Source organism: Saccopteryx bilineata, chromosome 6, assembly GCF_036850765.1.
Source record: "Saccopteryx bilineata isolate mSacBil1 chromosome 6, mSacBil1_pri_phased_curated, whole genome shotgun sequence".
NCBI classification, from domain to species: domain Eukaryota; kingdom Metazoa; phylum Chordata; class Mammalia; order Chiroptera; family Emballonuridae; genus Saccopteryx; species Saccopteryx bilineata.
The window spans coordinates 46,409,291-46,432,020 of NC_089495.1; the positions used below are offsets into that span (position 1 = coordinate 46,409,291).

The 22,730-nt window shown below is 38.8% G+C and overlaps 1 protein-coding gene across 1 annotated transcript in view; it reads right to left on the reverse strand.

Annotated features, from left to right (window-relative positions):
* The window catches only part of BIVM (basic, immunoglobulin-like variable motif containing), an 86,393-nt gene that overhangs the window by 10,159 nt on the left and 53,504 nt on the right, over positions 1 to 22,730 (reverse strand). Inside the window, exons 15-21 of the mRNA XM_066237314.1 lie at positions 20,227 to 20,370; positions 12,032 to 12,239; positions 10,639 to 11,748; positions 7,161 to 7,408; positions 6,713 to 6,832; positions 6,344 to 6,557; positions 4,145 to 4,289 (exon numbers count right to left, since the gene is read on the reverse strand). Coding sequence (XP_066093411.1) covers positions 4,145 to 4,289; positions 6,344 to 6,557; positions 6,713 to 6,832; positions 7,161 to 7,408; positions 10,639 to 11,748; positions 12,032 to 12,239; positions 20,227 to 20,370 — 2,189 coding nt within the window. The remainder of the gene's footprint in view (positions 1 to 4,144; positions 4,290 to 6,343; positions 6,558 to 6,712; positions 6,833 to 7,160; positions 7,409 to 10,638; positions 11,749 to 12,031; positions 12,240 to 20,226; positions 20,371 to 22,730) is intronic.

Here is a 22,730-nt window from a genome sequence, read left to right on the forward strand (position 1 = left end):
GCTAAAATACTAAACAAAATACTAGCAAATCAAATACAACAACATATTAAAAAAATAATACATCATGATCAAGTGGGATTCATCCCAGAATCTCAAGGATGGTTCAACATACGTAAAACGGTTAATGTAATATACCATATCAACAAAACAAAGAACAAAAACCACATGATCTTATCAATAGACGCAGAAAAGGCTTTCGATAAAATACAACACAATTTTATGTTTAAGACTCTCAACAAAATGGGTATAGAAGGAAAATACCTCAACATGATAAAGGCCATATATGATAAACCATCAGCTAACATCATACTAAATGGCAAAAAACTGAAGGCTTTCCCCCTTAAATCAGGAACAAGACAGGGTTGTCCACTCTCTCCACTCTTATTTAATGTGGTACTAGAGGTTCTAGCCAGAGCAATCAGACAAGACAAAGAAATAAAAGGCATCCATATTGGAAAAGAAGAAGTAAAGGTATCACTTTTTGCAGATGATATGATCCTATACATCGAAAACCCCAAAGAATCCACAAAAAGACTACTAGAAACAATAAGCCAATACAGTAAGGTCGCAGGATACAAAATTAACATACAGAAGTCAATAGCCTTTCTATATGCCAACAATGAAACAACTGAGAAGGAACTCAAAAGAATAATCCCCTTCACGATTGCAACAAAAAAATAAAATACTTAGGAATAAACATAAAGAATGTAAAGGACTTATATAATGAAAACTATAAACCATTGTTAAGGGAAATCGAAAAAGATATAATGAGATGGAAGAATATACCTTGTTCTTGGCTAGGAAGAATAAATATAATCAAGATGGCTATATTACCCAAAGCAATATACAAATTTAATGCAATTCCCATCAAACTTCCAATGACATTTTTTAAAGAAATGGAGCAAAAAATCATCAGATTTATATGGAACTATAAAAAACCCCAAATAGCCAAAGCAATCCTAAAGAAAAAGAATGAAGCTGGGGGCATTACAATACCTGACTTCAAACTCTATTATAGGGCCACGACAATCAAAACAGCATGGTATTGGCAGAAAAATAGACACTCAGACCAATGGAACAGAATAGAAAGTCCAGAAATAAAACCACATATATATAGTCAAATAATTTTTGATAAAGGGGCCAACAACACACAATGGAGAAAAGAAAGCCTCTTCAATAAATGGTGCTGGGCAAACTGGAAAGCCACATGCAAAAGAATGAAACTGGACTACAGTTTGTCCCCCTGTACTAAAATTAACTCAAAATGGATCAAAGATCTAAACATAAGACCTGAAACAATTAAGTACATAGAAGAAGACATAGGTACTCAACTCATGGACCTGGGTTTTAAAGAGCATTTTATGAATTTGACTCCAATGGCAAGAGAAGTGAAGGCAAAAATTAATGAATGGGACTACATCAGACTAAGAAGTTTTTGCTCAGCAAGAGAAACTGATAACAAAATAAACAGACAGCCAACTAAATGGGAAATGATATTTTCAAACAACAGCTCAGATAAGGGCCTAATATCCAAAATATACAAAGAACTCATAAAACTCAACAACAAACAATCCAATAAAAAAAATGGGAAGAGGATATGAATAGACACTTCTCCCAGGAAGAAATACAAATGGCCAACAAATATATGAAAAGATGCTCATCTTCTTTAGCTATTAGAGAAATGCAAATCAAAACGGCAATGAGATACCACCTCACACCTGTTCGATTAGCTGTTATTAGCAAGTCAGGTAATAGCAAATGTTGGAGAGGCTGTGGAGAAAAAGGAACCCTCATACACTGTTGGTGGGAATGTAAAGTAGTACAACCATTATGGAAGAAAGTATGGTGGTTCCTCAAAAAACTGAAAATAGAACTACCTTATGACCCAGCAATCCCTCTACTGGGTATATATCCCCCAAACTCAGAAACATTGATACATAAAGACACATGCAGCCCCATGTTTATTGCAGCATTGTTCACAGTGGCCAGGACATGGAAACAACCAAAAAGCCCATCAATAAATGACTGGATAAAGAAGATGTGGCACATTTACACTATGGAATACTACTCAGCCATAAGAAATGATGACATCGGAACATTTACAGCAAAATGGTGGGATCTTGATAACATGATACGAAGCGAAATAAGTAAATCAGAAAAAAACAGGAACTGTATTATTCCATACGTAGGTGGGACATAATAGTGAAACTAAGAGACATTGATAAGAGTGTGGTGGTTACGGGGGGGAAGGGGGAATGGGAGAGGGATAGGGGGTGGGGAGGGGCACAAAGAAAACAAGATAGAAGGTGACAGAGGACAATCTGACTTTGGGTGGTGGGTATGCAACATAATTGAACGACAAGATAACCTGGACTTGTTATCTTTGAATATATGTATCCTGATTTATTGATGTCACCCCATTAAAAAAATAAAATTATAAAAAAAAAAAAAAAAAAATTTGTATTTAAGTTTTCATTCTAATCACTGATTCTTCAGACCAGAACAATTCAGAATTTTTCAAACACAGGATATACAACTGGAGAGAACACTAAAAAAGAATCATTAAATCATCTGCTGCCAAATAGTATTTGATAGGTTAGAAGATGCTGTCACAATCTCGTGAACAGACTGAAAGTCACTGAACTATGCACTTTAAATACGTGAAATATATGGTATGTGAATTATACTTCAATTTTTATAAAAGGTGCCATCAAGGAACAACCTTAAGAAGGCGCTACTTTCACAGACATACTCATAACTACCACCATCTCAGAACCTCCAAAATTGAAGTGTACCCCAAATGTGGGACAACGCTAGATTCTGCATGGACTGCATCCCACCACTGAATGCATCTCTCACTCATGCAGTGAGAAAAAGGAGCAGTGCCTAATGGAAATTTCCTGGCACTGTATTTCCATGTCCCTGTCTGACCAACCTCTTTCAGAACAATCAACCAACAGAATACAAGTATGTGTTTCTTTCTGTCACCCCCAAGAGCATGGGAGCTGCTTGACGGTATGGCCTATAATTTTGTCATCTTTCCTAGCCCAGCCTAGCACAGTGTCTGGCACAAAGCAGCTACTCAATTAATAATTGAGTAAATGAAGCAGCAACTTCTACACACCTAGCAAATCCCACAGGACTGGCTTTGTACCCTTGTATTAGGATAAACCTGGCAACATACACAAAAAAAATGGTCTCTAATTTCATCAGAATTCTAGAGAAAGGGAAATATACTTTAGCAACCCCAACCAATACCTCCTCCAGTTTTTCTAATGAACGACTTGTAATAATTCATGGTGTAATAATAGTTTTGTTTGTTAATTTGGGTTTTATATGAACCCAAGAAATTAAGAAAGAATTTATGGCCCTGGCTGGTTGGCTCAGTGGTAGAGCATTGGCTGGTGGATGTGTGGATGTCCCGGATTCTGTTACCAGTCAGGACACACAGAAGAGGCAACCATCTGCTTCTCCACCCTTACCCCCTTACTCTTTCTCTCTCTCTCTCTTTCTCTCCTCCTCTCCCACAGCCATGGCTTGATTGTTTCCAGTGAGTTGGCCCCCAGTGGCTCTGTGGGGCCTCTGCCTCAGCTACTAAAAATAGCTTGGTTGTGAGCACTGGTCCCAGAGAGGCAGAGCAACAGCCCCAGACAGAGGTTGCTGAGTGGATCCCCACCTCTCACTTGGAAAAAGAAGGAAAAGAGAAAGGGAGGGAAGAAGAGAAGAAGGGAAAGAGGGAGGGAGGAAGAGAGGGAGGGAGGGAGGAAGGAAGAGAAGAAGGGAGGGAGAGAAAAAACTTATGAGGCCTGAACAGTGGTGGTTCAGTGGATAGAGCATTAACCTGGGATGCTGAGGTCCCAGGTTTAAAACCCAAGGTCACCAGCTTAAGTGTGGGCTCATCCAGCTTGAATATGGGATCATAGACATGATCCCATGGTCGCTGGCTTAATCCCAAAGATCACTGGCTTGAGCTGAAGGTCGCTGGCTTGAGCAAGGGGTCACTGGCTTGGCTGGAGCTCCCTGGTCAAGGCACGTATGGGAAGCAATAAATGAACAACTAAAGTGCCACAACGAGTTGATGTTTCTCATCTCTCTCCTTCCCTGTCTGTTTCTCTCTTGTAAAAAAAACAAAACAAAAACTTACGAGAATTTTTGGAGTGGTTCCAGGCCATGTCCAGGGAATTCGTTGAGTATTTCCATAGCTGTAACACAACCTACAGTTGGTATTCCTTCTGTGTAATCACTTCCAAGCAAATAGGCCAAATTTATTAATTTGTTGCGGTCCAATCCTGTAAGAGTAAAAATTATTTATATTTAAAATTTTAAAATTTTATTTTACAAATATTGCATAACATTTATAGACATATTATTATATGAACAATATATGTCCTTATCCAACAGCCAAAGATATCTCTTATATCTCTTATTTACTATTAGGAAACAAATTCTTTTTTTCATGGCATTCTATTAAGAATTTTAGAGTTTCATCTACCCTCCCAGCTTTAGTATCATCTATGAAGTACCATCTATACTCTGACCCGTAAATTTAACTCTGTAGCCTGGATTTTTCCTCGGAACCACAGTCACACATATTCAACTATCACGTTAGCATCTCCATTTGGATATGTCATGGGCATCTCAGATGCAACGGCTCCAAAAGTGGATCTTCCTGTCACGCTCTAACTGCTCCTTCCCGTTTTCCTCATCTCATTACTGATGAGGCCATTCTCCCAGAGGCTCAGGATGGGTAGTCATCTTCAACTGTTCTCCTTCTCTCAAATCCCACACCCAGTCCACCCACAAATCCTTGCTCTAGCAAGACAGACCCTACTTGGCTTTGGTCTCCTCCTTCCTCTCCGATATTAACACTTGCCATTCTCCTCATTCACTCACACTGGCCTCTATTTATTGGTTTGCTCAGCCTATCACAGCAAAGTACCCAGACTGAGTGGCTTAAATAACAGGAATATATTTCCTCACAATTCTGGAGGTTAGAAACCTTAAATCAAGGCGTTGGCAGGGTTGGTTTCTTCTGAGACTTCTCTCTTTGATTTTTCTTCTCCATGTGTATTTAAATGATCTTCCCTCCATATCCCCATCACCTCTTTTTATAAGGACACCAGTTAGACTGCATTAGTGTCCACACTAAAGACCTGATTTAATAATTCCTCTTTAAACACTGCATCTCTAAATACAGCTGCATGTTGAGGTACTAGGGGTTAAGACTACAACCCATAAACTTTGAGGGGACACAGTTCAATATATAACCTCTTGTTTCCCTAGAACCCACCAACTAACTTCTGCCCAAGGGGCTTTGCACATGCTAGCCCCCTTGTTTGACATGATTATCCCCAAGATATCTTTAACACCAGCCTCTTAGACCCCATTTCCTTTAGACCCCAGCCCAAAAGTTTGCTATTAATAAAGCCTTTCCCAACCACAATTCTGCATAAAGCAGTACATGCACTTCCTGCAACTCTCTCCTTCCTTTCACTGCTTTATGTTTCCATACGGCACATACCGCTAACTGTGCAATTACAATTTGTTTTTTATCATCTGTTTCTCCTACTAATTTTGTTCCCTGTTCTTTCCCCACTGTCACGAACTGGCACACAGGAGTCACCCAGTACATACTTGCTGAATGAATGGGAGAGTGAGACTGTCAGAAACACCAGTATAGGGCCATGAGGTTCATGATTTCAGCAGGAGAGATTTCCACCTTCCTCCCCTCTCTACCACCTGTGGTTCACTCTCAAGATCACAGGTAGCCAAAGTCTAACCAGATCAGATGATTAAATTGCAGAGAATGCCTAAACATACTATAATTTTAATTTCTTTCTTTCTTTTTTTTTTTTTGACAGAGACAGAGAGAGAGGGACAGATAGGGACGGACAGACACAGGAAGGAAGAGAGCTGAGAAGCATCAATTCTTCATTGCGGCACCTTAGTTGTTCATTGACTGCTTTCTCATATGTGCCTTGATGGGGGCGGGGGTTACAGCAGAGCGAGTGACCCCTTGCTCAAGAGAGTGATCTTGGCCTCAAGCTGGTGACCCTTGCTCAAACCACATGAGCCCGTGCTTAAGCCAGAGACCTCGGGGTTTTGAACCTGGGTCCTCCATATCCCAGTCCGATGTTCTACCCACTGCCCTACTGCCTGGTCAGGCTTAATTTCTTAATTCTAATTTAAAAATCCTATTCCTCTAATAAGCAAATGATCACTTATATGAAAATTGGTACAGACCTACCATTTCCATTAATACATCAAATTATTTCCTTAGAAAGAAAAATAATACAAATTCTGAAGGTAAATTTCAGAAAGTACTCATACTCTAAAGTCTTACCTAACTGATTGTGAAAGTCCACATATTGGTAATATTCTACAAACTTGTTTTTATTAAAAAAGTTTTTATAGACATGCCGTGCTCCAAATAGCCAAATATCACTATCATCAGTGATTGTTCCAGAAGTTTGATCAGTCAGATCCAGAATGGCGCACTGAGCCTCTGCTTCCATGGGAGCCTCAACGTAGGGAATTCCAAACAGACGAAGAAGTTCCTAAGAGTAACAAATTCACATTGACCACTACCAAAATGCAGTACCTGGCCTGGACCCTTTAAACATTTCATTTAACGCAGTCCCTCAGGGAACCTGATTTAGTAAAATCATTAGTACAATAGATACTATTAAGAGGCCCAAGCTGGTACACCTACCTGGCTTTCCAAAAACATCTGTCCTGTAACAGTAGCAGCGACCCGTTCTTGCTGCTGCTTTTGTGCCTTCAATGAATGCTCTTGTGTTAAAAGGTTGCTCTCCAGAGTTTCCAGTTCCTCCTACAAAATAATTTCATTTGCAGCTAAATTATACTAATAATCCAATTAAATTCATCGATTACAAAAGCCTGCATTTAGTCTGACTGAAATGATCAATAAGCTTTTCTCCTTATGAAGTTTTCTACTTGGATTTCTGAGCAAGTCTGTGATATCTTTAAAGTAAACTTCCCCAGACAGCTAACCTACATAAAATAAGGCATCACCAGCAAGCAAGAATAAAAAGTTGGATGCAAATAGGTAATAAATATTCATCTAGTAACTCCTTAAAATAAAATCTACTTAACAAGGCTTCCTTAGCATAAGTTAAAGCATGGTGTAAAATTATTACCAAATTAATATCTTGCCATTCATTGAGCGAATCATTTGCATCTTTTTCAGTTTCTTCATGTGGCTCCAAGCTCAAGGGCTCGCTTTCAGAGTTGTCTCCTAGGCCCTCCGAGTCACCAGTGGCTTCTTCTTTCCTAGTTCCTATCAGTTCCTCTTCACCTTGTTCAGAGGGAGGTCTGGATGCTTCCGTGAACTCCGTTTGAAGTTCCTCATCGCTGCTAATTACACTCTGCACTTCAATGAAATTTCCTGCACCGAAATAAGGTTACTTCATCTACAACTGAAACATTTCAATTATCCTGAAATCATCAATGCTTTCCAAAGTATTCTAAAACATGGTTTACCCTACACAGAAAAGACTTGAATGTAATAGAAAATGTGACAGTAGTATATTCCTATAGTATTAAATAAATGTAATATAGATGCCTATAACTTCAAAATAAGCCTTTTCAATGAAATAAACTGACACTCTCTTTGAAATTAGGAACCAAGCTTTCAGAGATTTGCATATTAACTTTATACAAATATATTTTTTTAATTTTTATTTATTCATTTTAGAGAGGAGAGGGAGAGAAGAGAGAGAGAGAGAGAAGAGAAGAGAAGAGAAGAGAAGAGAAGAGAAGAGAAGAGAAGAGAAGAGAAGAGAAGAGAAGAGAAGAGAAGCTGGAAGCATCAACTCCCATATGTGCCTTGACCAGGCAAGCCCAGGGTTTTGAACCGACGACCTCAGCATTTCCAGGTCGACGCTTTATCCAATGCGCCACCACAGGTCAGGCACAAATATATTCTTTAAATTAACTTACTGTTTAAAAATTCAAAAAGAAGGATTACTGGAGTATGTAAACAACCATGGAGGTTGTAAAAGAAGTTTTTATGCAGTTTCACTTTGGAAACAGCAAAGAATAAAGCTGTAACTTAGTGGGAAACAATCTGGGTTAGCACTCAGGAGAAACAACTCTTCCTCTTTCACACTCTTTCCCTCTGCTCTTTTGTCTTTTCTTTAAAATATGTGTTTCTCCCTGACCAGGCAGTGGCGCAGTGGATAGAGCGTCGGACTGGGATGTGGAGAACCCAGGTTCGAGACCCCAAGGTTGACAGCTTGAGTGCGGGTTCATCTGGTTTGAGCAAAAGCTCACCAGCTTGGACCCAAGGTCGCTGGCTCGAGCAAGGGGTTATTCAGTCTGCTGAAGGCCCGTGGTCAAGGCACATATGAGAAAGCAATCAATGAACAACTAAGTCTTGCAACAAAAAACTGATGATTGCTGCTTCTCATCTTTCTCCGTTCCTGTCTGTCCCTGTCTATCCCTCTCTCTGACTCTCTCTCTGTCCCTGTAAAAAAATATATATATATGTTTCTTCCCTTCCTTCCCTTCAGGCACAGGGGGCTGGGTCTGAGGACGCCATCAGGATGGAGGTTCGCAGGCAGGGGCTTGCCAGGCCTGTGACCTGGGGCGAGGAGACAGCCTAAGCCACGGAGGAGGCCAATGAGATCAGGAGAAATAGGAACATATGTTTAAGGTAATGAGAGCAAGCTTTCTCACCGTTGGAGTTAAATTACAAAGAAGGTAGAGGCTAGGCCCTGGCCGGTTGGCTCAGTGGTAGAGCGTTGGCCTGGCATGCAGAAGTCCCAGGTTCGATTCCCGGCCAGGGCACACAGGAGAAGCGCCCATCTGCTTCTCCACCCCTCCCCCTCTCCTTCCTCTCTGTCTCTCTCTTCCCCTCCCGCAGCGAGGCTTCATTGGAGCAAGGATGGCCCGGGCGCTGGGGATGGCTCCTTGGCCTCTGCCCCAGTCGCTAGAGTGGCTCTGGTCGTGACAGAGCGACGCCCTGGAGGGGCAGAGCATCGCCCCCTGGTGGGCGTGCCAGGTGGATCCCGGTCGGGCGCATGCGGGAGTCTGTCTGACTGTCTATCCCCGTTTCCAGCTTCGGAAAAATACAAAAAAAAAAAAAAAAGGTAGAGGCTAAAATGAAATTTGTGATGTTGGAATGCAAGTGCCGATATCCATTAATTTATGGATTTTAATATACAGACAGAAATAAACTAGATGTGAGTGCGCACGTGCGTTTATGTATTTGTCCTGGCTCTGCTGCTGAGAGGGCCTGAAGCAAGATACCCCAATAACCACGAACACACTCAGTACCCAGATCCTGGTTTCTAACACCACGCCATTGCAAGAAACCAGGGCTCCTTAGCAAAATGGCTGGTTTCAGTGAAGGTCAGGGAAAGCATAAGATAAACCTGGAATATCTTGGCCAGAAAGTAATGCTCAAAACATAATGGGTAATTGTTAAAAGTCACAGGAGCCGACTTGAAGGGGAAAACTAGCCACAAAGAAAAGTATGGTAGTACCATAACCCACTAAATAAGAGTCCGAAACAAGTGGGTAAGGGTCTGTTCAGTGACAGCATATTTATATATCCAATATCCTTTTCCATAAAACAGTAATTACAAAGGGGAGACGGCAACTTTATAAAGTGAAGAAGCCGAATAAACAAAATCATTTAAAAAAATGATAAAAATAAATCACCATGTATGTGTGTGTGTGTGTGTGTATACATATGAGGGAGAGGTGTGTCCATAGACCTTTCTTCTTATTTGCAGTGGTTATGTTCTATAAAGAGAGTACTGAATAATGAATACTGAATCCTTGCACCTGGAGGAAATATATTTACAATCTTAAATTCTAAAAACAACTTGTCTTGGTAAATGGTATTTTTCTTTATTTTACAAACAAGAAAACAAGGTTGAGGAGTGTTAAGAGACTTACCTGAGGCCACCCAACTAACTGGTGCCCAAGATGGGATTCAAACCCTGTTCCACTGGTCTCAGAGTCAAAGCTTCTTAGTCTAAACTGCACTGCTCTCTCCCCTCTCTACCCTCTGCACTTCTCTGTAGGCGAGTTGAGACAAGGTAGAGTGTCACCTTGCTCGACCTCAGCTGGGAACAGTGTGGCAGCTCAAATTCTTAGCTGCTCTCTACAAGTCCACGAAAGACCACAAAGACACTGACATTAGTATTGATTCTGGAGTTACAAATAAACTCTGCAAATATGGAATCTGTGAGTAATGATAAGTGGCCATACACAATTCTGTAAAGATATATAGATATGAAATAGACATGTGTACTATATAGAGAGATAGGATAAAGCCAATGTGGCAAAATGTCAGCCATTGAGTTTCTGGGTGAAGAAATCAGAATGTTTTATAATATTCTTTTAACTTTTTGAAGTTTGTAATTAATTGAAAACATAAAGTTAAAAAAACTAAAAAGAAACTTCCCTTTATCTTCTCCAGTTAGGGTACTCCTTCTTCCCTTTAAAAATAATAAAGTACAGCACAACTAGCTGTGTGTCCTTGGGAAAGACACTTCACCTTTCTGGGTCTCCAGAACAGAGGGGGAACTATCACACTAAAGGATCTCTCGGTTCCTACAAATGTGAAATCACCGTTCTTATCTCTAAGAGAGAATTAGCACCTACCATCAGATTCACTTTCTTCAGAGTCAGTTTCCATTGGATCCACGGACTTTGGAACTGAAATTAAATCCTGGCCTACAGATTCCATCGCCTCACGTTCTTGGGTGGTTTTCAGGAAACGTTCATGCTCTTTAGCATTTTCTAAGTCACCTATTGCCTCTGAAGGGACACTTAGTGTGCTACTCCTTTCTTGCAAAGTGACAATATCAGTAACTTCAGAGGCTGGATTTTTTTCACATTCTGTTTCACCACTTAAAAGAACAGAAGAATCACATGTATTGTCAGACGGACAAAGCTCTCGTTGCACCTCAAGCACTTCGGTGCATGTTTCACCCCTTGATGCAGAACGTGGACTTACAGGAGATGCTGGTGTCGGTTCTCTTCCACTCTGGAGCCCTGCTACATTCGTGTCTACAACTACTGTACTTGCTAAAGGAACTGCATCTTTCCTAACGTTAACCGTAGGCTCACTGCTTGTCTGAAAGGCTTCATTAACCACGTGAATAAACGACTTTTGTTCTTTTGGAATGCTGGATTCACTACCTTGACAAAAGACAGCACTTGAGGAAGGAGCCGAGTCTGCCAGCTCTTGTTCATTATTAGTGCTGGGTAAATGCTCCTCCGTGAAGTTCACACCGGCTGAATGAGGCACTGCTGTCAGCAGCGTTCCTTTTCCATCTCTGGTCTTAAGTCCTTCATCAGTTTCCTCATCAGAACTGCTCATAAAGAGCTGGCTTGCTCCTGACCGTCCCGTCTGCACTCCTTTCGCAGCATGCACTTTCACGTCTTCATCGTCGTCGTCAAGAGCTTTCTGAATAGCCAGGACAGTCAGTGGTGACATGGAGCCTTCCTCTGCAGCAGCGGATGCGGTCCTCCTCTTACTGTGGTGCTGCCTTCCGTTCTCACTTTCCAGCTCCTCTTCGGAGCTGCTTCCCAGCATGGCAGCCTGCATAGCCTGTAAAGTTCTTGGAGACGGAGGGGTAGCATCAGGCTCTTTCTCTGGATTCAGTTTTTCACATGGCGATGACTTTATGTCAAAAGATATGCTGTGCATTTTGCTGGAAGATGGAAAAGACTCTGAATCCACATCTGCAACTTTTTGAGGTTGTACGCCTTAAGAAAAGGTAAAACATTCTTACTGGGTAGTTTTACAGTATAACAATATACTTCTAGTAACATGAATAAGAGTATACTGGTTCTCATAAATTTAAGTTGTACATTTTCATTTAATCAGCAATTAAGAGTTAACTCATTAGTTAATCTTAAAGTGTAATCCATTAATAGCTTTACACAAGTAAGACCTCATTAATATTATCCAGGGGTGGTAGTTTATAGAATTCAGCGACACAATACATTTTTGGTTTTTAACTATCAAGTACGTGAGGGTGCCCAATACCTTTTATCAAGATGTAATGTGAAGTGTCTTCAGAGACCACTCTTCTTGACTCCACCTCCTTCAAAAAGCCCCCTTCATCCTCATATTGCCTTTGGATTTGTCCTGAATGTTGCTGATTCATTTCCTTTTGGACATTTTCTATGTGTTGGTTTAGATAGTTTTTTTTTAGTAAGCCTTTGAGTTGGTACTGTGAAAAGTCATTGGACTCCTAAAGCAAAATAAAATGATTTTTTTATATTAAATACAGATAATGTAACCATATACCCATCTCTTTTCCAAAAGGTGGACAGAGAGCAATTATATTTTTCATTGGAGGTATTTTCATATTTTCATATTAGAGGTATAATTTGATTACTTAGCAAAAAACTATAATATTATAATCTTCAAAGCAAAAAGAACTAGGCAAAACAAAAGACACCATGGGTAGTGTTTATGATTCAATCACTCATTCAAAATTCATGGATTGAGCATGTGGTGCATGCCAGGCACTGTGACATTGTGATCATGGCTTCACAGATGAGACAACTTTCTAGAATGCAAATAAATAGGCAAGTAAAGGGCCTAGCGTAGTCTCTGGCCCATAAAACACACACAGTAAATCTTAGCAACCAGTTATTAATAATAAGTTAATATCTGCAAAGATGGCAGCGGAGTAGGCGGACGCACAGATGCCCAGCTCTCAACACCAAACTGGAATACAAATCAATTTAGGAAAAATCATCATGAAAAACCAACACTGATCTGCAAGAACAGCTCTCAAAAACCAAGGAGCAAAGAGGAAGCCACAATAAACCTGGTAAGGAGTGCCTGAATCTCCTCTGCTTACAGGAACGGCAGGGGGGGTGAGGCTGAGAGCCCAGAGAGGATTTCACAGAGGAAAAAGAGCAGAAACTACTGCTCACAGCCACTTACCTGGCGACCAGGGAGCAAGGTGGGTTGAAAAGACCAGCTTATCTCCCAAGTGGAAAGGACAAGGAGAGGGACAGACTGTGAGGGGCTAAGGTATGCAAGAAACGAAATAAAAAAGCTGACTCATTCGTGCTGGAGGCGGCCATAGCTGGGGGAAGGACTGAACCTTTCACAAAACAGAGCTGAAGTGCTTCCGGATCAGAGATCTCCGGACATCTATCCAGCTCCAATCAGCGCAACAAGACACAGCTGAAAACAAGAAGTGGGGAGGAGGGGCAGTAACTCAGGTCTCCATGGAGATCTGAGATACACCTCCCCCTACTGAAGCTGAGAAAAAACCCTGCCCCCAGTGAGATTAGTTGATGGAAGAGACCTTGAGCGTCTCAGGTTACACCCACAGCATTCCTGGTTACAGTTTCAAGGAAGCCCCCTGCTGAGATCAGTTAACAAGACTATCACCTGTTAAGAAAACAAACAAATCAAGACTTCAAAGCTGCCCAAATCCGAAAGTGGATTACAAATAATAGCTGATACCAATCCAAGAAGACCTAGAAATAACACAACTGAAAACAGGAGGCAGAAAACACCAAGCCTAGACTCAAGCAACTCTACAAATAAAACACCATTATGAGAAGACAAAGGAGTGCAACCCAAATGAAACCACAAGAGACACCCTTGAGAGATGAGCTGAGTGATATGGAAATAATCAAATTTCCAGATGCGGAGTTCAAAATAATGATTGTAAGGATGCTTAGGGATCTTAGAACAACAATGGAAGGGCAGTTTGAAAACCTAAATAAAGAAATAGCAAGTATAAAAAAGGATATTGAAATATTAAAAAAGAATCAGTCAGAGATGACAAATACAATATCAGAAATGAAGACCACAATGGAAGGAATTAAAAACAGGATGGATACAGCAGAGGATCGAATCAGCGAGTTGGAGGACAACTGGAATGAAGGCATGAAAGCAGAGAAGAAAAGAGAAAAGAGACTCAAAAAGTCAGAGGAAACACTTAGAGAGCTCTGTGACAACATGAAGAGAAATAACATCCGCATCATAGGGGTTCCTGAAGAAGAAGAAAAAGAACAAGGGATAGAGGCTTTGTTCAATCATATCATAACTGAAAACTTCCCTAAATTAATGCAAGAGAAACTCTTACAAGTCCAAGAAGCACAGAGAACTCCATTAAAGAGAAACCCAAAGAAACCTACACCAAGACACATCATAATTAAAATACCAAAGCTAAGCGATAAAGAGAAAATATTAAAAGCTGCAAGAGAAAAAAAAGTTATCACCTACAAAGGAGCCCCCATAAGGATGACATCCGACTTCTCAACAGAAACACTTGAGGCCAGAAGGCAAGAAATATTCAAAGTAATGCAGAACAAGAACCTACAACCAAGACTACTTTATCCAGCAAGGCTATCGTTTAAAATCGAAGGAGAAATAAAAAGCTTCCCAGACAAAAAACAACTTAAGGAATTCATTACAACCAAACCAACGCTGCAAGAAATGTTAAGGGGCCTGTTGTAAACAGATCAAAGTTGGAAAAGAATATAGCAAAAAAAGGAATACACCTTTAAAGAAGAAAATGGCAATAAACAACTACATATCAATAATAACCTTAAATGTAAATGGATTAAATGATCCAATCAAAAGACATAGGGTAGCTGCGTGGATAAGAAAACAGGACCCATACATATGCTGTCTACAAGAGACACACCTTAGAACAAAAGACACACATAGATTGAAGGTAAAAGGATGGAAAAAAACATTTCATGCAAACGGAAATGAAAAAAAAGCTGGGGTAGCAATACTTATATCAGACAAATTGGACTTTAAAACAAAAGATATAGTAAGAGATAAAGAAGGCCACTACATAATGATAAAGGGAGTAATCCAACAGGAAGATATAACTATTATAAATATCTATGCACCTAATATAGGAGCACCCAAATATATAAAACAGACTTTGATGGATTTAAAGGGCGAGATCAACAGCAATACTATAATAGTAGGGGATTTCAATACCCCACTAACATCACTAGATAGATCCTCAAGAAAGAAAATTAACAAAGAAACAGCAGACTTATTGGAAACAATAGATCAACTCGATTTAATAGATATCTTCAGATCCTTTCACCCTAAAGCAGCAGAATATATATTCTTTTCAAGCGCTCATGGTACATTCTCTAGGATAGACCACATGTTAGGGCACAAAAGTGCTCTCAACAAATTTAAGAAGACTGAAATCATATCAAGCACCTTCTCTGATCACAACGGCATGAAACTAGAAATGAATCACAGCAGAAAAGCTCAAAAATTCTCAAACACATGGAAACTAAATAGCAGGGTGTTAAATAATGAATGGATTAAGAATGAGATCAAAGAAGAAATAAAAAAATTCATAGAAACAAATGACAATGAGCATACAACAACTCAAAATTTATGGGACACAGCGAAAGCAGTGCTGAGAGGAAAGTTCATAGCACTACAGGCACACTTTCAGAAGCTAGAAAAAGCTCAAATAAACAACTTAACCCTGCATCTAAAAGAATTAGAAAAAGAACAGCAAGTAAAGCCCAAATGTAGTAGAAGGAAGGAAATAATAAAGATCAGAGCAGAAATAAATGACATAGAGGCTAAAGAAACAATACAGAGGATCAATGAAACTAGGAGCTGGTTCTTTGAAAAGGTAAACAAGATTGATGCACCTTTAAGTAGACTCACCAAGAAAAAGAGAGAGAGGACTCAAATAAATAAAATTAGAAATGAGAGAGGAGAAATAACAACTGACACAACAGAAATACAAAATATTGTAAGAAAATACTATGAAGAACTGTATGCCAAAAAACTAGACAACCTAGATGAAATGGACAAATTCCTTGAAACATACAATCTTCCAAAAATCAATCTGGAAGAATCAGAAAACCTAAACAGACCGATTACACCAAATGAGATCGAAACAGTTATCAAAAAACTCCCAACAAAGTAAAGTCCGGGGCCCGATGGCTTCACAACGGAATTCTACCAAATATTCAAAGAAGAACTCCTATCCTTCTCAAACTATTTCAAAAAATTCAAGAGGAAGGAAGACTTCCAAGCTCCTTTTATGAGGCGAGCATAATTCTGATTCCAAAACCAGGCAAAGACAACACAAAGAAAGAAAATTATAGGCCAATATCTCTGATGAATATAGATGCTAAAATCCTCAACAAAATATTAGCAAACCGGATCCAACAATATATGGAAAAAATCATACACCATGATCAAGTGGGATTTATTCTGGGGAGGCAAGGCTGGTACAATATTCACAAATCAATCAATGTGATTCATCACATAAACAAAAAGAAGGAGAAAAACCATATGATAATTTCAATAGATGCAGAAAAAGCATTTGATAAAATCCAGCACCCATTCATGATCAAAACTCTCAGCAAAGTAGGAATACAGGGAACTTACCTCAACATGATAATAGCCATCTATGAGAAACCCACAGCCAACATCATACTCAATGGGCAAAAACTAAAAGCAATCCCCTTAAGATCAGGAACAAGGCAGGGGTGCCCCCTTTCACCACTCTTATTTAACATAGTCCTGGAAGTCCTAGCCACAGCAATCAGACAAGAAGAAGAAATAAAAGGCATTCAAGTTGGAAAAGAAGAAGTAAAACTATCATTATTTGCAGATGATATGATATTGTATATAGAAAACCCTAAAGTCTCAGTCAAAAAACTACTGGACCTGATAAATAAATTCAGCAAAGTGGCAGGATATAAAATCAATACTCAGAAATCAGAAGCATTTTTATACACCAACAATGAACAGTCAGAAAGAGAAATTAAGGAAACAATCCCCTTCACAATTACAACCAAAAAAATAAAGTACCTAGGAGTAAACTTAACCAAGGAGACTAAAGACTTGTACTCGGAAAATTACAAAGCATTGATAAAAGAAATCAAGGAAGATACAAACAAGTGGAAGCATATACCGTGCTCATGGTTAGGAAGAATAAACATCATTAAAATGTCTATATTACCCAAAGCAATCTATAAATTCAATGCAATACCAATTAAAATACCAATGACATACTTCAAAGATATAGAACACATATTCCAAAAATTTATATGGAACCAAAAGAGGACACGAATAGCCTCAGCAATCTTAAAAAAGAAGAATAAAGTGGGAGGTATCACACTTCCTGATATCAAGTTATACTACAAGGCCGTTGTACTCAAAACAGCCTGGTACTGGCATAAGAACAGGCATATAGATCAATGGAACAGAACAGAGAACCCAGAAATAAACACACAGTTCTATGGACAACTGATATTTGACAAAGGAGGTAAGGAAATACAATGGAGTAAAGACAGCCTCTTTAACAAATGGTGTTGGGAAAATTGGACAGCTACCTGCAAAAAAATGAAATTAGATCACCAGCTTACACCACTCACAAAAATAAACTCAAAATGGATAAAAGACTTAAATGTAGGCCGTGAAACCATAAGCATCTTAGAAGAAAACATAGGCAGTAAGCTCTCGGACATCTCTCAGAGCAATATATTTGCTGATTTATCTCCACGGGGAAGTGAAATAAAAGACAGGATAAACAAATGGGACTATATCAAACTAAAAAGCTTTTGCACAGCTAAAGACAACAAGAACAGAATAAAAAGACAAACTACACAATGGGAGAATATATTTGACAATACGTCTGATAAGGGGTTAATAACCAAAATTTATAAAGAACTTGTAAAACTCAACACCAGGAAGACAAACAACCCAATCCAAAAATGGGCAAAAGAGATGAATAGACACTTCTCCAAAGAGGACATACAGATTGCCAATAGGCATATGAAAAAATGCTCAACATCACTAATCATTAGAGAAATGCAAATTAAAACCACAATGAGATATCACCTCACACCAGTCAGAATGGCGCTTATCAACAAAACAACACAGAATAAGTGCTGGTGAGGATGTGGAGAAAAGTGAACCCTCCTGTACTGCTGGTGGGAATGCAGACTGGTGCAGCCACTGTGGAAAACAGTATGGAGATTCCTCAAAAATCTGAAAATCGAACTGCCTTTTGACCCAGCTATCCCACTTTTAGGAATATACCCCAAGGACACCATAGAATGGCTCGAAAAGGAGAAATGCACCCGCATGTTTGTGGCAGCATTGTTCACAATAGCAAAGATCTGGAAACAGCCCAAGTGTCCGTCAGAGGACGAGTGGATTAAAAAGCTTTGGTACATATATACTATGGAATACTACTCAGCCATAAGAAATGATGACATCGGATCATTTACAATAACATGGATGGACCTTGACAACATTATACGGAGTGAAAAAAGTAAATCAGAAAAAAAAAAAAAAAAAACTAAGAAGAATCCATACATAGATGGGACATAAAAATGAGACTCAGAGACATGAACAAGAATGTGATGGCAACAGGGGCGGGAGGTTGGGGGAGGGGGAAGGGGGTGAAGAAGGAGAGAGGGGTTAGGGGAGGGGAGGGGCACAAAGAAAACCAGATAGAAGATGACAGAAGACAATTTAACTTTGGGGGAGGGGTATACAGCACAATCAAATGTCAAAATAATCTAGAGATATTTTCTCTCAACATATGTACCCTGATTTATCAATGTCACTGCATTAAATTTAATAAAAAAATAATAATAATAAAAAAATAATAAGTTAATATTTGCAAAGCATTTCCTATGTAAATTGTTCTAAGTGCTATATATATACATATATATATATATATTACTCCATTTTATTCTCAGCCACTGATGAGACAAATATTATTATCACCAATCTAAAAACAAAATAGTAAGACTAAAAGAGGTTAAGCATCTCCCTAGAACTACACAGCTAGTAAGCAGGAAATCTGGGATCCAAGGCAGATCTCTGATTAACACTTATACTATATTACTTCCACTACTGTTATGATTATTACTATTATTACTCATACCATCATTACTATTTCTAATATCGTATTTGCCCAATGATACAACGATCCAGCCTGGATGACTCAGAGCTTCCCTTAGCTGTCAGATTACAGACCCAGCGAGCTGCTGTACTGTACTCCCCTAGTCTACCAATCCCAGAGGCTCTGTGGTGGCAGAAAGAGAAGCAAGTGGAGCAAATCATTAGAAACATTCTCTCTTTCTCATATTCCTCCCCACTGCTGTGTACATAATCCAGATTCTACTTCCTCAAAACCAGCCAGAGATCCTTTCACACACGAGAAATAAAATGCTTGACTCAGCCTAGATTTTTCCCAAAATAAAAACAATTTATTTTTGCCTTTGAACGTCATTTCTGTATACCCTACCTACTCCCTGTGTTCACATTCTTCACGGAAAACAGAAAAGAGTGATGGGAAAAGAAGTATCTCCTGCCTTTTTCACACTTGTTATCAATTTAAGAAATGTTCAAAAGTCTGCAGAAAAAATAATACCACATCTGTTCATTAGGAATAATAATGCTGCAAAAATTTATATTCCGTCCTACAGCGAGTTAAAAGAACAATGTTAGAAAAAATAGGTGGTAGCAGTGGAAAGGGAAACAAAACTCATCCATCAACTAAAGACAGTAACAATTTATGGTGTAGCATGATCAGGAGACATGCTCGACAAAACCCAACTGTGCACACCACCTGCTCGGGGTCCTGTGGCTGTGCAGCCACTGTCCGATGCTCTAATTTGAAGAATTTGCCACTACATTCTCTGGTACCACTGTCCAGGAAGAGGAGAAGGGAACATGGAGATACAACTGCATTACCAGCCCTGTGGCAGAGGAAGAGATACCTGGAATTTCCAGTTAGAACAAACTTTTCCATTGTGATTAGGTTCCTTAGTACTATTAGTATTCCACAATAAACATTATAGGTTAAAATAACTTTTATGAACTAACCTAAGAATTGAATCACTAAGCAACAGAGTGGGGCGTGAAAGATACAGAGCTAGGTGCTGAAAATAGAGAGGTAAGCAGTCCATTTGAGCACTAAAAACTATAACGAGAAGTTATGGGGTACTATGAAAACACAAAGCAGGAGAAAAGATCTAATCTTGCGTAAAAAAAAACAAGAAAGCCTTGTTTGAGTAAGTATTAATATTTATCATTTCAAACTTAGCTTCACGGGGTCTCTGAGATACACAACTGCTGTTTATTGGAAAGACACTACATAAGTAATGCTTAGTAATTTTCTTTTTTATAATGAGAAATGTTGCTGCAGTTCTCAATTTTACGCATTAATGTGCTCTTATACATTTTACCTCTGGCATTGCTTCAAATAATGTTCTTCTTCGCTTGGTAAATTCTTTCATATCAGTCAAGATTTCATGCTTTATTTCAAGGGGCAGGCTGCGGAAGTCTTCAGACTCAATATCTACAGCACGAGGATTCTGAAAGAACTCTTCCTGTAAAGAATAAAACAAATAACATGAAATTAACATTTCATACACTTAATGCTATTCACTATGACAGATATTTTCTGTGCTTATAAAATAAAGAGTTCTACATAATCTACAATAGGCAAAACACAGTTGTACATAATCTGCAGTAGATATCAAAGCAAATAGCAGATTAAGGAATGTATCCATTCACTCATTCATTCATTCAGAAGACAAAATACTTACCAGTTACCTCTATTGTGCCAAGCACTGATCTAGATCACGTTAAATAAGGTCCCTACTCTTAGCAGTAAAGAGAAACATACGATAAACAAATAAATATGCAAGATAACAGTGAAAAAATAAAGCAGGTTATTCTGATAAGAGTTGATTAGAAGAATAGAAAGCAAAATAACTTGGATAGAGAAGATCCCACTAAAAAAATGATCTTGAGCAGGGACATGAAAAACAACAAAAAGCCTGCTCAAATACAGAGCATTCCAGCCAAAGGGAACAGCAAGTGCAAAGATCCTGAGGTAGAGATGAGCCTTATAATTTTAAACAATATTTACAATTCCCTTACTTAAATTAATTTTATTTTGCTCTTAACCTAAGATTAAAAGCAAAATTAAAAGTGGGAAATTCCATAGACATAGAAAAGCCTAAAACTTTTCTAAATTTTAACTAATTACCAAAAGTACTTTAAAACTCTTCATCAGTAAAGAAAATAGAATAATACAGTTTGCTCTTTTGTATGTATATAACTTGTGTATATGTGCAAACCAGTGAGCACTCAGACCAGTCATTATGCTCAGAGCTGCCCATGCTCTCCCTCACTAATGCCCCATCAGCCCTATGAGGAAGGCTTTGGTATTATTTTTGTTTACGAAAAAGAAAATAAAGCCTTGGAGAAGTTCATTTGTCTAGGACCAAATAGCTAGTGAACAGCAAGGAGAACCTTCACTTATATGAAACTCTTTATGACCACAGATTCATGGTCTTTACCAAGATTGCTCTCACTTGCTATATTAATAATGCAGAACCTCTATGAGTTAAATAACCACACAGTTAAGCTCAAAAGTCTTTTATCAGATGTACCAAAATCATATAAACATACAAGAAACAAGAAACATGGAAATCAAAAAATATCTATTTTGAGAAACTTGAAAAAAACTTCAAAAACTTGTATCTATAGTACCTCAATTTATAAAGGTATTATTCATTAAAATATGGGTGATATTAAAATACAATATTAAAACATGTTAGAACATGTCCACAGGTTCTCCACCCCTCATCTTGTCTAACTTCCCTCACATTAACTACAGGCTGGCCTCAACCAACTTGTAATGAACAGAATGTGAGGGAAGGGATGCTGCCCAATCTCCAAAGCTGGCTAGAAAAGGAAACACAGGTCCTGCCTGGCACTTCCTCTGGGGGTGCCTGCCCTGGAACATAGTGCCATGCTGTGAAAGAGCTCTGGCCGTGTGGAGATGCCACAGGTCGGTGTTCCAGCTGACAACCAACATCAACTGCTGGCAGCGCAGACATGCAAGCGAGGAGGCCTTTGAGGAGATGCCAGCCCCAGCTACAGTCTGCCTGCACCCACACAGGACACACTGAGCGGAAACTGCCTCAGCAGGTTCATCAACCCTCGGAACAGTGAGAGGTGATGATAATAAATGACCCTTTTACACCAGTAAGTTACAGAGCAATAGATAAGTAGAGCATGTAATACAAAGACGTACATTTACATGTATATACATATACAATTCCCAAATAAACACACATACTCAACCATACAAGGGATTGAGGATGGACTTATATATACCAAAAAGTTACTAGAAGTTATTTGTAGATGGTACATGTTCTGTATTTTATATAAGCACATGTAACTTTAGTTATTTATTGGTTGGTAGGTTGTAAAAGAAAAATGGCTTATTTTGGATATCTAGATATGCATAATTCCATGTATGTGTATGTATGTGTTTGTATTTTATATATACATATATACACATGCATACATATATAATACACACATATAAAAAAGACATCTATCGCCATTATTTTTATCAAAACTTTTCATAAGTCATTCAACCTCATTCAAATTATTCATTTTAAACTGGACTACAGTCTCTCCCCCTGTACAAAAATTAACTCAAAATGGATCAAAGATCTAAACATAAGACCTGAAACAATTAAGTACATACAAGAAGACATAGGTACTCAACTCATGGACCTGGGTTTTAAAGAGCATTTTATGAATTTGACTCCAATGGCAAGAGAAGTGAAGGCAAAAATTAATGAATGGGACTACATCAGACTAAGAAGTTTTTGCTCAGCAAGGGAAACTGATAACAAAATAAACAGAAAGCCAACTAAATGGGAAA